The 16,300-nt window shown below is 42.1% G+C and overlaps 1 protein-coding gene across 2 annotated transcripts in view; it reads right to left on the reverse strand.

Moving 5' to 3' along the window:
- vwa8 (von Willebrand factor A domain containing 8) overlaps positions 1-16,300 on the reverse strand; it is a 354,489-nt gene that overhangs the window by 312,996 nt on the left and 25,193 nt on the right. For both annotated transcript variants that reach the window (XM_059650499.1, XM_059650498.1), the window contains 2 exons: positions 13,554-13,684; positions 4,520-4,630 (listed from right to left, as the gene is read on the reverse strand). In XM_059650499.1, coding sequence (XP_059506482.1) covers positions 4,520-4,630; positions 13,554-13,684 — 242 coding nt within the window. The remainder of the gene's footprint in view (positions 1-4,519; positions 4,631-13,553; positions 13,685-16,300) is intronic.

The raw sequence follows: 16,300 nt of genomic DNA on the forward strand, positions 1-16,300 counted from the left end.
TGGTGAAAGCAGGTACAGTAATAATTTTTCAGAGGCATCTCGACTGATACATGAATAGGCAAAGAACGCAGGGATATGGACTGCATAGAGGTAAACTGTTTATAGTTTGGAAAGGCATCATGTGACAGTGATGGACCTGTTCCTGTGCTATACTATTCTTTACTCTTTCAGAGAAGGAGGCCAAGGTGAGATTTAGTGATATGATCAACACTCAGTAACACAGTTTGGTGAAAAGTATAGGCAGGCTTAACTAAGGGAAATGGCATTGCCACCAGCTGACAGTGTTTCCATCAAGGCTATAATATGAATATGACGGGCCTAAACAAGGCTTTAGATAACAAAGAATCTGTTGACAAGCACACAGGCAGAGGCACGTTGTACAGTCAGATGAATCCGCAAAGCAGAGTGGCAATGGGAATGTGGGTGCCATTAGCCAACTGGCAGGATCAGTATACATGCAATATTCTATCAACAGTATGGGTCTCTTAAACTAGTTTTCAGCGTACAATCAAGGATGGCAACAACTTGGTGGGAGTGGGGGCATCCACTACGTCATGGAATTAGTTACAGCACAGGGGAGTGCAGAAAAGTGGCCATACAGATAGAATGGCCAACAGAACAGAAACATATTTCTACAACTGCCAATCTAAGTCCCACCTGGTGTGTCATCTCCCTAGTGCCAATATGAAAAACAGTAAGATCCCATGGTACAAGAAAGGGTTAAGGTCCTGAAGCCAGAGTATCAACATCTTAAGAGGAATTTCTTTTTCTCATTCACAAGATGAGGATATTGCTGGCCAGGCAGCATTTGTTGCCCAGGGGCAGTTAAGAGTCAACCACATTGTTATGTGGTCAGGAATCCCATGAAGAGCAGACTCGATAAGGACGGCAGATTTCCTTCCCTCAAGGACATTAGTAAACCAGATAGGTTTTTCTGATGAATGACAATGATCATCGCTAATTTCTTAGATCCAGACTTTTATTGAATTCAAATTTTACCATGTGCCGTGGCAGGATTCAAACCTGGGTCCTCAGAACATTACCTAGGTCTCTAGGTTAACAGTCCAGCTATAAATACCAGCCCATCGCCCATCTCTTATATACATCTTCCTACACTGTGATTACTGTTAGTGGGGGCCTGCAGACCTCCTTCCACTTGTGACATTTTTCCGCTACAATTCCTAGTCTTCGCTCAAACCATTCTGGTTCTCCTGATCTCCTGAAAGAAGATAATCTGTAACACCATCTATGATGAGGAGTACTAATCCTCCACCTTTACCTAGCTTCCTATTCTTTTTGGATGCCACATTCCACTCAGTATTCAGAACGCAAACCTGGCCATCCTGCAGCCATATCTCTAATGGCTAACAGACTGCATTTATTTACTTTGTTGCACTCAAACAATTCAGTTGCTTTGTGATCAATGCTATGCACATTCAATCTTTTAGTTTTGTTATTTTATAACCTTTAATAATATCTTGGCTCTATGTCTGGTGCATCCCTAGGTTTCCTCTCTCTGACCCTTCCTGCCATTCTCTGACCCTCATTGCCTATATAAATCAATTGAGTTGGCAACGTTGCCAAAAAAATATGCTGAGGGTGGAATACACATAAAAGAGGCTGATCAACAGTTTAACAGACTTCTCCTCTCAAACTAAACGTGAACAATCAATTCAAGTAATTTTACTGTGAAATTTGATGGTTTCAGGAATGAAAACAGCAGAAGACTTCTGTTTTCTTTATTCTCTTATGGAATATGGGCAGCACTGGCAAGATCAGGATTTGTTGCCCATCCCTTGCATTGAGTGTTTGTTAGGCCATTTCAGAGCACAGTTAAAAGGCAACAGAAAAATTGGTTTGGGTTTAGATTACATCTAAGACAGTCAGGGGACCAGGTAACATGGAGAAATTACTTCCCCGATTGATCAGGTACCAGTGCAAACCTGTTCAAAACTCAAAAGTCTGAACTCTCCAGTTCTTGCGGTCTTTACACTAACAAAAAAAAACAACAGGGAGGAAGCTTTTGTGCTTATACATTTGGAGCTCCAGTACAGGACAATCATCCCACAGACTGGGACAATAGCACAAACCTAATGCAAATAGGGGGAAAGAAAAAGCCAACATTGAGTCTAGATGACATTTCATTAGAGCTCCAATGAAATGTTGGCTTGCTCTCTCTCCTTGGATGCTGCCCTACCCGCTGTGATTTCTAGCACTGTGTTTCCAGCACAGATTCCAGCATCCACAGTAATTTGCTCCTACTAATGCATGTAGGTAGGATAAGGTAACAAAAACATATCTGGTATCAACCTCGAGGATGGGGCCTGTAATTTTTAACTGCTCATTTGCACAGACACGGCAGTTTACAATTTGAAATGATTTGACCTTGGGTTGTCTCAAATGGAACATGTTGTATGGGGACAAGTTGAATTTTCCTACATATCTTTAGTAAAAGGCAGAAGATTTTTATGATGTGAAGAGAAACTAAAGAATGTGAAAACATATTATAAATAATAAATTTCAAATTTTTGCAATGTGTTGCTACAAATTTTATAAGTAAAATATATTTTTGGAGCAAAGAGAAACTTTGTGTTGAGGCTGAGACCAGAGGTTGACAGGTTGAAGTTGGTATGTTTGTCGTTTGTGCTGATAATCAGAATGGTGGACAAAATTAGCCATGTGTAATCACTGACCAATTTACCCACTATTGGAAAATAGGTGTGAACATGCGAGGACAAGAGTTACATGGAGTGTAGTATCCCCCTGCACAGTTCCACCCGCTCATTTTCATGATGTTGTTATATGAAACCTCAGGCCTTTTTAAAAGCCATGGTTATGACTACCTAAACAAGACAGCATCTAAAGTAGTCAATTTCTCAGGTCAGGATCTCAAACGTGAGGCAGACTTTACCTGATTTACCTTGCAGTCCCGGTCTGAAGCCAGCATTGTCACGTGCGTGTCTCTACAACATTAAATCCAACAGAACATTCCTCCCACGAGACCGGGGAATCTGATGCATCTGACTTGACCAATGATTGCTCTTGTTCTGGCAGTGTCCAAAACAACCAGTGGGGGAAATGAGTGGAAAAGGCAAAGAAGAACAAGTCCTGTGCTCCGTGTGGTACATGGGAAATGAAGCAAGGGATTATGGAAAGGAGGGCACCAAGGTTAAAAAAAAATGTGAAAAGGCTTTTTCTGCTTGTGGGAAAAGCTAGAACCAGCAGACATAATCTTAGAGTAAGGGGTTGCCATTTAAGACAGAGATGAAGAAGACCTTTTTCTCTCAGTGGGTATTGATTCTATAGAATTCTCTTCTGCAGAAGGCTTCAGAGACTGGGTCATTGAACATATTCAAGGCTGAGATATTCAGATTTTTAATCAGTAAGGAAATCAAGGGCTATGGGGAAGGGCAGTAAAGTGAAGTTGCCGTGATCCTACTGAATGGCAGAGCAGGCTTGTTGGGCTGAATGACCTTGTTCTGCTCTAATAGTATCATCTTACTCTTTGAAAGTGTAGAGAATAAGAATGCAGTTTCTTCAGCCTCTCACTTCCATTTCCATTCATTTGATGTTTTGCAGCAAAGGGCATTTGGCTGTCAGCTGATAGATCCAATGAAAAGGGATGCTTGTAACCATTCAAGTTGAAACACTCTTTTGGCTGCTGTCCACTCTGAAATGTCCGATTGCATGCGGTGTCAATGAATGTGTAGCACGCTATAATTAAGGTGGTTTCGAGGCCTTTACAGGAAACCTGAACTATTAGAGTCAGTCAGGCATTCGTATCATGTAGGAGAGTTGTTCAATCTGCCAAGCCAGCTGTTTCTGGAAACAATGGCATATTGCAACACATTTTGTTCAACTCTGCCTGCACGTATCGATACCAGTATGTCTCATCTATCATCTGGCCTGCCTGGCATCTTTCTGTCATTTCCCTTCAGTTATTAGAATATCAACAGGGGAATACCATTGGAATTGTTAACAAAACATTGTTTTCAAATACTGACACAAAGTCTCATGCAAATCCAGCGGAAAAAAGGCAGCGAAACAAACAAAGAAGAGAGAACAATTTAGAGATGGGCTTTTCCCCATCACTACACCTGTTCCAAATCCACTAGCACATTAATGTCACATAGCAACTCAAACACAACCATTTTAAACAAACCAAATTCAAATTTGGTCTCCTGAATGCCAGAAGAATGTGACTTGGCCTGGAGAGTAACCATTATCTCCACCTGATAAGGAAATGAAATACTACCGTTGGAACATTTTCATCATCAAGCTCTTACTCTTTGGAAAAATGTGTCAAGACCATACTATACTATACCAGTTGGCTTCTGCTTATTTCTCACTCATGTCTCAGTAACATGATGTTGGAATTTCTTACTGCTTTTTCTGATTTAAAACAGCTTTTGGGATGAAGGCGCAATAAAAAAAGTTTCATTTTCATACGATGTATTTTCAAAGGGAGAAAATACATTACAAATTGAGCGATGGGCTAGCCAGTTGCAGTTTAACTTACCTGATCAAGGTAAAAGGCTGTTCCTGCTCGGATCTCTCTGCGTTGTTTAAGGTCTGTCTCAGTGGTATCCCTGGATAGTGCCATATACTCTACCTCTCGTTTGGTCAGCTCCTGTACAAGGGACGGGGAGTAAATTTAGTCAGAACATGTTTGCTAACATACCCAGCAACAATTAGGTAAAATTGGAAGAAAAACAAGTCATTTAGCCCAACAAGTCCATAACATTTATTCTTCACTCAAGTCTGCTCCCATCCTTTCTCGCTTAACTGAATCAGCATAATCTGCCGTTTCCTTCTCCCTCAGAAGCTTATCTAACTTCCTCTTAAATACAGCTACACGATCCACTTCAAATGCATTCTGCAGGATCAAGTTTCATTTTTTCATCACTGCCTACACAAATAAGTTTCTTCATCCCAGATAACAAGGTGTGGAGCTGGATGAACACAGCAGGCCAGCAGCATCAGACAAGCAGGAAGGCTGACATTTCAGGCCTAGAACCTTCTTCAGAAAAGGCTTCGCAGTGGGGTTAAAATTGTTTCAGGGATAGTAGGAACCGCAGATGCTGGAGAATCTGAGATAACAAGGTGTAGAGCTGGATGAACACAGCAGGTCAAGCAGCATCAGAGGAGCAGGAAGGCTGACATTTCATTTCTGAAGGAGGGTCTAGGCCCAAAACGTCAGCCTTCCTGCTCCTCTGATGCTGCTTGGCCTGCTCCGTTCATCCAGCTCTACAAATTGTTATCTCAGATTCTCCAGCATCTGCAGTTCCTACTATCTCTTTCTTCATTCCAGTTGGATTTATGGATGACCATTGTGCAGTGAAGACTTCTAGCTTTGCTTTTCCCCACAAATGGACAAAGTTTCTGTGTGTATACATCAAAATCCTTCATTATATAACAAAAAGCTGCTGCAGTATCCTCACACATCTTTCAAGGGAACACTAACTCAGCCTGTTTATTTTCCTAATAAATATATACATTTGCAAGGACCGAAGTATGATTTATTTTATTTTGAGTCTTGAAGCATGGAAAGAGACTCTCCAGCACAATCACCCAAGCCAAATAGGTTTCCTACGCTGAGCTAGTCTCACTTGCAATGTATTTGTCCCATATCTCTCTGTACATTTCCTGTTCATGAACCTGTCCAAATATCTTTTAAATTTTGAAATTATACTCACTTGACCTCTATCACCTCATGCCATTTATGCATCACTCCCTGTTGAAAAAGTTGCCCCTCTTGTCCCTTTTGAATCTTCTCCCCTCTCACCTTAAATCTATGCTCTCTAGTTTGGTACTTCCCCCACTCTGGGGAAAAGACTTCCTCTATTCAACTTTTACTAAGCCCCCTTCATGATTTTATAAACTTCTGCAAGGTCAACCCTCAACCTCCAAGGAAAAAGTACCAGCCTATCCATCTTCCCCTTAAACTCAAATGCTCCAGTCCCAGGATGATCGCAGGCCTCCAGTCTGAACAACAACCCACTACCCCTTCAAAATGAAAGAAACAGGAAAACCTTTTGTTGTACCTCCGCAGACCTGGCCTCCAGCAATTCTTATCCATAGCAGTCATGAGTTTCCTCATAAACTGATACAGCATAATTGCCAAAGAGCCAATTTCTGACCCATCACAGGTAATCAGTCAGATATTAAAATTCAGTGTCATGTGTAAGGCTACTCACAACCAGCAGCTTAACCCAGACCATCGAGGACGGTTTTGGCCAACAATTATGCCCCACATGGTGATCTTAAAACTATTCAAAGCGTGGACCATTGTGAAGCAGTTTGCCTTCCTTCCCGCAAATGTTTCACTTTTTGTCTCAAACTCACTGAGCATTTTATCTTTGACACTTGCACATGAAACAAATTAGTGGGTATGGTGTCAATGAATATGTTTCCAGCCATCTATGGGGAAAAGATGGAAATGTGGAGCTGGGCACAACTAATATGCATTAGGTTAACTAAATAATTTCTTCTAATATTCCCAACCTGAGAATCACAATAAGCAAATCCACAATAGAAGCTGTTCACATCTGTCAGTAGACCAGACATAGTACAAGGTCAGGCAACAGGAAACAACTGACTGCTTACTGACAATGGATCTCACAGGGTCGTTTATTTTCCCACAGACACATTTTTCATTTATCATTAAACGATTGTTGGCAGTAGTACTGCAGAATGGTTGAACGTGCTGCACATGGTGTTAATTGAGAATTACATTACTATATTTCTGAAGATAGATGCTGAGAGGGACAGGGAATCATTGACATGTGAAGGCAGCAGTAAGACAGAGAAAGGTGTCAGGAGATGACGAGGCATGAAAAACAGGGAATAAGTGAACACAGGTAGGAGTAGGGCATAGAGTTATAGAAGCGGCATTAGAAAAGGAGAAACACAGGGTAATTTGAGTTACAAACAAATTACAGCAGATGAAGTGCAATGCAGAGAAATGCAAAACAAATTATTTCAGTGGGAAAAACACAAAACAAAGGCTACAAATCTAAAAGTAGTGCAGGAGCTGAAGCACTTGACTGTATAGATAGCAGAACAAGTTGACAACTCAGTTGCTTACAGCAATATAGGCCTTATCAACAGTAACACAGTACAGCAGCAAGGAGATTGCGTTAATTTATAGAGAGTACTGGTTCAGCCTCAAAAGGAAGAATGCATCTACTTCTGGATGCTGAATTTTAGAACATGGGAGAGTGCAGAAAACTCCATATGAATAGTTCCAGGGATAAGATAGATTGGTGAAGCTGAGGTTGTTTTCCATGAAGAAGAGAATGCCAACAGGAGCGATGATAGAACTGTTCAAAATCATGAGGGGTCTAGACAGTGATTGGGGCATATAGCTCCCATTGGTGGCAGTATCAAAAACAAGAGGACACAAATTAAAGGTAATCAGAAAAAAAAACAGCCGAGGCATGAGGAGAAAGTTTTTCACGCAGTCAGTGGTTAAGAACTGAAAGGTGTTGCCTAATAGTGTGGTGGAGGCACATTCAATCAAAGTATTTAATAAAGAATTGGATTATTATCTGCAAAAGAAAAATGCACAAGGTTACAGGGAGAAGACAGAAAAGTAGTACTTCGGTGCAGTGATCATTCGGAGAGCCAGCACAGACATATGGGATGAATGGCGTCCTCCTGTGCTGGAAAAATTCTGCAATTTAATCCAGCTATTCTCAGATTTTACCTCCACTGCAAAGAATTTTAACCAAAATCTTTTCCCTCACAACCAGTGAGGTTTTCATCTCACAATGGCAACCATATTGCATCTGTAACAGAGTCACTTCAGGCCGATTTGGTGGGAAACTGCTTATGTTTCCAATTCAAACATGAGGAAAGGGTGAAATATACCACTCCAAAAACGATGGAAAAGTGTTTCTCGTTCCAGAGTTAAGCTACACACAATTTGTTCTTCCAATACTGCAGTGTAACAGAGTAAAAGTGGACAGTGGTTAACTTCAGCTACAATTCAAATCTCAATTCAAACTGCTACCACAACACAACAGTCGTCTCCAATCTGCACTAACAAAAGCAAGACTAGAATGTTCATAAAGCCCTTGTACAATGTTTGATGTCAATAATTCCAGATGATAGAAGCAAACTGTAAATATGATCAGTCATTATTTTTAAAATTATAACGTTATTGTTTTCTTCATTGAAAATGGTAGCAAGCATTGTGAATTGTTACAGCCAGTACAACTGAACTTGGCAGCGGCTGTGAAAAAAAATGTACTGCTTGTTGTAGGAAAACTACACCACAATGAAGCACAATTAATGACTGGATAAAGGGATTCTATTATTTGTATAGTCAAAATTATGAATTATGCACATATATTATAAAATTAATTGCATAAACGCCTGTGTTATATCATATAAATTCAATCTAGCAAACCACCACAAAACTGTCATGACTGTTTAATAAAAGAAACCTTTCCTCTTCATCACTTCTGGCTACATGTTGTACTTTGACTTCCACTCCATCTGTTCACTCCTAACTCCATATGTCTCATCCATCTTCAATGATTCCTCTTATTGTATGTCTCCACATCTTTCTCACGATCATTCTGCCTCCTTCAGACCAACTGGTTAAGTATTGTTTTGTGATCTATCAGCCTATATTACTCTGTATCACTTGGCTTTTGTACATATCCTTTCACTGAAATACTGAATTTCCTTGCCATACCTTTGATTCAACACAGGGTAAGAAGCAAGATGGGAAGTATTTTGTATTTTGGAATGGTTGCAGCAAATGGATAGTGTTGGAACTTTTGAGAGTTTGGGCAGAATTGATAAGACTGCCTCCAGGCAGCACAAAAAAAAGACACTAATCTAGCTACAAAATTAAGGAGGGGGGGTCCTTCTGCAATAACAAACTGAAGCTTATCAGGGAATCAGGTGTATTTCAATCTGGAGACTTAAGGCATGTAGGGGTGCCCTGTACCTGGCTATTAAGATGACTTGTACCTGAACACACTAAGCAGCCCATGCCTGCTTACAAGATGGCAGACAGAAGCTGAACAAAACTAAGCAACCTGCTCACACACTGAAATACAATGGTACCTTTGAACAAAACTGCTGGAAGGTCAATAAAGGAACGCTGTATGTTCCCATGTGACACAGTTCTGATAAAAGGATGCCTTAAGACAGATAAATGGCCAATTCCAGCATTATTAATGAAAAGATGATTTGTCCCAGTAAATGAAAAACATCAGGTGCTGGATTAGGTCCTCAAGCAGCTTCAAGTTTAACAGCTAAAGTTATTTTGTAGTAAACAGTTGCCTCTTTGAAGCTACCAGCAATATTAAATAGTTTCTAGCTAAAAATGCTCAAATCATAGATTTTGGCTTCAATACATAACCAGGATATAAGCTTAAAAAACATTTAAGCTTAGATGTAAAGATTAGCTAGCCTTAGAACACCCCTTCTCTCATATCCTGAACAAGATAGATTGATCACAACCCATAGGTTAAAAAATGCTGACGGTAGAAGTAACTGTATAATGAACTTTATAACACAAGTTAACCTTCTGGCATTTAGTTAAAATTAACTAACTTTTTATTTTTACATTATGTATTTGGGACAGTGGGAAAATAAAAGGAATAACTGAATGTGATAAAAGATAGCACCAAAACACAATGGGTAATAGAATTTGAGTGTCCTGACAGACAGACAAGCCTGAGAAAGACCCGAAGGAGTACAGGCATTAAACATTGTGAATGCGAATGAATAGGATGCATAGGAAGATCCCAAGGCCGAGCTAATATAGAACATAGAACATAGAACAGTACAGCACAGAACAGGCCCTTCAGCCCACAATGTTGTGCCGACCATTGATCCTCATGTATGCACCCTCAAATTTCTGTGACCATATACATGTCCAGCAGTCTCTTAAATGACCCCAATGACCTTGCTTCCACAACTGCTGCTGGCAACGCATTCCATGCTCTCACAACTCTCTGCGTAAAGAACCTGCCTCTGACATCCCCTCGATACTTTCCACCAACCAGCTTAAAACTATGACCCCTCGTGCTAGCCATTTCTGCCCTGGGAAATAGTCTCTGGCTATCAACTCTATCTATGCCTCTCATTATCTTGTATACCTCAATTAGGTCCCCTCTCCTCCTCCTTTTCTCCAAAGAAAAGAGACCGAGCTCAGTCAACCTCTCTTCATAAGATAAGCCCTCCAGTCCAGGCAGCATCCTGGTAAACCTCCTCTGAACCCTCTCCAAAGCATCCACATCTTTCCTATAATAGGGCGCCCAGAACTGGACGCAGTATTCCAAGTGCGGTCTAACCAAAGTTTTATAGAGCTGCAACAAGATCTCACGACTCTTAAACTCAATCCCCCTGTTAATGAAAGCCAAAACACCATATGCTTTCTTAACAACCCTGTCCACTTGGGTGGCCATTTTAAGGGATCTATGTATCTGCACACCAAGATCCCTCTGTTCCTCCACACTGCCAAGAATCCTATCCTTAATCCTGTACTCAGCTTTCAAATTCGACCTTCCAAAATGCATCACCTCGCATTTATCCAGGTTGAACTCCATCTGCCACCTCTCAGCCCATCTCTGCATCCTGTCAATGTCCCGCTGCAGCCTACAACAGCCCTCTACACTGTCAACGACACCTCCGACCTTTGTGTCGTCTGCAAACTTGCTGACCCATCCTTCAATCCCCTCGTCCAAGTCATTAATAAAAATTACAAACAGTAGAGGCCCAAGGACAGAGCCCTGTGGAACTCCACTCACCACTGACTTCCAGGCAGAATATTTTCCTTCTACTACCACTCGCTGTCTTCTGTTGGCCAGCCAATTCTGTATCCAAGCAGCTAAGTTCCCCTGTATCCCATCCCTCCTGACCTTCTGAATGAGCCTACCATGGGGAACCCTATCAAATGCCTTACTGAAGTCCATATACACCACATCCACAGCTCGACCCTCATCAACCTTTCTAGTCACATCCTCAAAAAACTCGATAAGGTTTGTAAGGCATGACCTACCCCTCACAAAGCCGTGTTGACTGTATTTGATCAAGCCATGCTCTTCCAGATGGTCATAAATCTTATCCCTCAGAATCCTTTCTAACACCTTGCAGACGACAGACGTGAGACTTACCGGTCTATAATTGCCGGGGATTTCCCTATTTCCTTTCTTGAAGAGAGGAATTACATTTGCCTCTCTCCAGTCCTCAGGTACGACTCCAGTGGAGAGCGAGGATGCAAAGATCTTCGCAAGTGGCGAAGCAATTGCATTTTTCGCTTCCCAAAGCAGCCGAGGACAAATCTGATCCGGGCCTGGCGACTTGTCAATCTTAATGTTTGACAAAATTTTCAGCACATCAGCTTCCTCTATCTCTATCCATTCCAGCATGCACACCTGCTCTTCAAAGGTTTCATTCACTACAAAGTTCGTTTCTTTCGTAAAGACAGAAGCAAAAAACTCATTTAGGGCTTCCCCTACCTCCTTAGGCTCCACACACAAGTTCCCTATGCTATCCCTGATCGGCCCTACTCTTTCTTTGACCATTCTCTTATTCCTCACGTGAGTGTAAAATGCCTTTGTGTTTTCCCGGATTCCTTCTGCCAAGCCTTTCTCGTGCCCCCTCCTGGCTCTCCTCAGACCATTTTTGAGCTCCTTCCTTGCCTGCATGTAATCCTCTCTAGCTGAACTTGACCCTAGCTTCCTCCACCTTATGTAAGCTACCTTCTTCCTTTTTACTAGAAGCTCCACCGCTCTCGTCATCCAAGGTTCCTTAATCTTACCCCTTCTTGCCTGTCTCAAAGGGACATATTTACTCATCACTCCAAACAACTGTTCCTTAAACCGTCTCCACATGTCTATAGTTCCCTTACCATGGAACAACTGCTCCCAGTCCATGCTTCCTAACTCATGTCTAATCGCATCATAGTTTCCTCTTCCCCAATTAAATATCCTCCCATTCTGCCTAATCCTCTCCTTCTCCATAGCTATGTAGAATGTGAGGCAGTTATGGTCACTATCACCAAAATGCTCTCCCACCACAAGATCTGATACCTGCCCCGGCTCGTTTCCGAGCACCAAGTCTAGAATGGCCTCTCCCCTCGTCGGCCTGTCAACGTACTGCGTTAGGAAACCCTCCTGAACACACCTTACAAAAACAGCTCCATTCAAATCTTCTGCTCGAAGGAGGTTCCAATCAATATTAGGAAAGTTAAAGTCACCCATTACAACAACCCTACTGCGTGCAGACTTTTCCAAAATCTGTCGACCTAAGCTTTCTTCAATCTCCCTGCTGCTATTGGGGGGCCTGTAGTAAACCCCTAATGAGGTGACTACTCCCTTGCTGTTCCTAATTTCCACCCATACTGATAAGATTATGGGAACCTGGGGTGGTCCATAGAAGTGTTCATTACCAATTAGGTGTCCCACAGGATTGGGTATTTAAATTAAAGGGAAGTACAATGACTATATCGTATTTGATTACTGTAATGAAAAAAATGTATAAAACTGTTGTATTTCTTTGCAAAAGCAGAGGGTATGTCATTGATCTATCTTCTGAAGCCACATTCGGGGAAGATCCTTTGGCCCTCTCCCCATGCAAACCGGCTTCTGCTTGAATAAACATCTTCCACTTGCCGGAATTTTGCCTGCCTCCTCAGTCTTTGTTCTGGGTCAGGAAAAACACTCCTACAAGGCAGAATGCTTAAGGCATGTAGTCTGCTAATCTACATGGCTGTCAAGGAAAGCAGAAATGGGTCCAGACATGCACTCGATGTCTACAAAGCAACATGTAGATACCCACGACTCAGCAGCACTCTGCCAGCCTGGAACAAACCAACTGAAGGTCAACAGCAAGGACACCAAAAATGCACAGCCCGAGTTATCCAGGCACAGCTTCATACAGAGGCCCACTGAAACTGGTTTCCAACATGAAACATTCATGCTCAATTTGAAAACATCCTCATGAGTTGTTATTTCAGAAATAAAAGTACTTGCCTTGTTGCTAATTATTTTCGGTGAATTGACTCAAAGGGAAAAGAAACATGAACAAATTGAAGACTGAAAGCTTTATCTACACGTCCAAGGCAATGCTTTGTCCATATTCAGTTGGATATTTGAGACAACTAGAATTTCATTGGAGTTCTTTCTGCTCTGCAGATGTGCTAAGCATTTGAATTGTGATGGATTTCAGAGCAGGGTACTACTGGGGCATTCTCAATATCACTTTTTAATATATGTAGACAGACGTCTTGAGAAAACACTGAAAACCCACCATGTAATCTCATATGCCCTTCAATTAAACAGTTTCATTTGCAAAATGTAGCTAACACCCAAACATTTGCAATTGTTATACGTCTTGTACTTAACTTTCTCACACTGTATTGGCATTGATATAATTTCCTGCGTTTGTCATTGTTACTCATATTCACAAATTGGTAAACTGCAAAATGATTTATTTCCTATCAGAGAATTTGTCTTCACACAAACAGCTGACAAACTGGAATGACAACCCATCTACAGTATTTGCATAGGAAGTAGAAAATGGCTCACCAAATACTGCATAGCAATGGAACGTCGTAAAGGGCCAGGCGGACCAATAAGGAAGACATCTTGTCCCAACAGGTCTTTCTGCATGATCCAGCGAAGGTGCTGTGCGAGTGCCTGAGGTAAGGGTTCCAACACTGTTCAGAATGAGAATTGATACGATTATTGTCCTCAACTTCACAACGCAGCAATGAGAGCACAAGTGCAAAACTTGTACTGTTTGCAGTGAAAATCATACTGGAAGCACCTTTGCAAGTCCTGATAAACTGGACAAAGTTAAAACTCTCTTGAATTATGTATCATTAGAATAATAAAACATTATTGTGCTTTAGTTACAACATATTGATTTGACAGGGTAACAACAGTGGTCCTGATATTCCAGAGATTGCCCAATTGAGGCGGCTGAAGAGGAATTTAACACATTTTTCATCCCAACCAATAGTATGTTCTATTTCATGACACATCACTTAGAAGAACCAGAAATATAAGGAGTAGACCGCACACCCATCGAGTTCACTCAGCCATCCAATACAATCTTGGCTGATCTTCAGTTTCAATTCTATTTTCACACCGACTCCCCACATCCCTCGACTGCCTGACAGAACAAGTATCTATCCATCTCTGCTTTATGCTTATTCAGTGAAGACCCCATGTTGTAGAGAATTCCAAAAACTCAAAACCCCTCAAGTGACGAAATATTTCCTCATTTCAGTTGCAAATGAAAGCCCTTTATCCTGAGGCTGAACTCCCTTGTTCTTGACTCCCCATGCAGGAGAAACAATCACTCAATGTCACTCTCAGGATAATGAAAGGCCACGAGGGAGGGAGAAATTGCTCATACAGTACACAAGGCAGGCTCAATGGGTGAAGTTGACTTGGTCTTTTGTGGAGAAATGAATTTAGTCATGCATTTCTGAGACATTTCTTCAGACAGGCATGTGAATCTGACCACTGCACAGACTGCTTGAAGGCAAATATCACAGATGTAAGTAAGTGAGGTCATTAAAATCCCAAAGGGCCAGAGGACTGCTCTCTCATTAGAGAGACACTATCGCAGTTGGTTAACTTGAGCGTCGCCATGCATCAAGCAAGGGGAGGGGTTGAGAACAAGGACCTTCATTTAACCAATATGGGAATCGAACCCACACTGTTGTTGGTGTCACACTGTGCTGCAAACCACCTGTTCACCCAACTGAACCAAATGAACGCCTGCACTGATACATTCAAAAAGTGAAAGGAACAGAAAGAGATGCTGCTTGAGCGAGATGATTTTGTTTAACTCATTGATGGATATGGCTGTCGCTGGCTAGGAGACCAGTTAATTGCCCAGAGGACAGAGTTAAGCACATTGATGCCACACGTAAACAAAACAGGAGCTGCAGTTTTTAAAAGACATCAGTGAACCAGATGGGGTTTTCCAACAATCAACACAGTTTCATGGTTGTCATTAGACTCTCATTTCAAGATTTTTTTTATTGAATTCAAATTCCATCATCTGCCATGGCAGAATTTGAACCCAGGTCCTCAGAACATCATTTTCTGAAGAAGGGTCCCAATCTGAAACATCAAGCTTTCCTGCTCCTCTGATGCTGCCTGGCCTGCTGTGTTCATCCAGCTTCACACAGTGTTTCCTCAGAACATTACCTGCATCTTTGGACAAATACTCTAGTCATGCTTTTCTTCAGCAGAGAGCGGTTGGAGCTGGGCAGAAGTGAAGTCGGAGCAGACAGGCAGTTGGGAAGGTAAGTGATCGTTATTTAAGCACTTACCTCGAAGTCCCAGGTCCTACACAGTAGAGCCTCCCTCCGTCCCTCCTCCTCTAACCTAATTAAAAGTCCACAGACTCGCAGCAGGAAGAGCGGAAGCGTCAATCAGAGGCCTACAGGTGGGTGAGCCTCTGCTTTAAAGATTAGCAAATACCTACCTTGACCGTTGGAGCCCTCCATTCCTGTTCCAGCAGCAGAAAGAGCGGGAGCTGTAACCGAGAAGGACTCTCGTGTGTTGTTAAGGTAAGGCTTTTCAATTTATATCCTTGTGTATTGTGTAATTGATTAAAAGTTTAATTGCTTAATTGAAAAAGAGTGTAGCAGAGAAGTACTAGAAAGCATTTAATACATAAATTGTAAAAGTTAACTAAATAAGTAGTAATGGCTGGACAGGTGATGTGCTGTAGCTGTTATGATGTGGGAGCTGGCTGATCCCATTGTGAACGGCAGCGACCACATCTGCAGCAAGTGTTGGTTGCTGGAAGAACTCCGGATCAGAGTAAATGATCTGGAATCTGAGCTTCAAACTCTGTGGCACATCCGGGAGGGGGAGAGTTACCTGGACACTTTGTTTCAGGAGGCAGTCACACCCAGTAGATTAAATAACTCAAATTCAGAAAGTGTTCAGGGACAAGGTGTGACTCTAAGTGAGGCAGGAAGGGAGATTCCGAATTCAGGAGTGCGGGAGCCTCAGCCCTTGGCCTTGACCAACAGGTATGAGATTCTTGCTGCCTGTACGGATGAGGAAAAGGACTGTGGACAGGATGAGCCAGCTGACCACGGCACCGTGGTGCAGAAGGCCATTCAAGAGGGGGGAGCAAAAAGACAGGTAGTTGTTATAGGGGATTCTATTATTAGGGGGACTGATAGTATCCTGTGCAAGCCGGAACGGGAGTCCCGCATGGTGTGTTGCCTGCCCGGTGCCAGGGTGCGGGACATCTCCGACCGGGTTGAAAGGATACTGGAGCGGGAGGGGGAGGATCCAGT

This window comes from Stegostoma tigrinum, chromosome 12 (genome assembly GCF_030684315.1).
Source record: "Stegostoma tigrinum isolate sSteTig4 chromosome 12, sSteTig4.hap1, whole genome shotgun sequence".
NCBI lineage: Eukaryota > Metazoa > Chordata > Chondrichthyes > Orectolobiformes > Stegostomatidae > Stegostoma > Stegostoma tigrinum.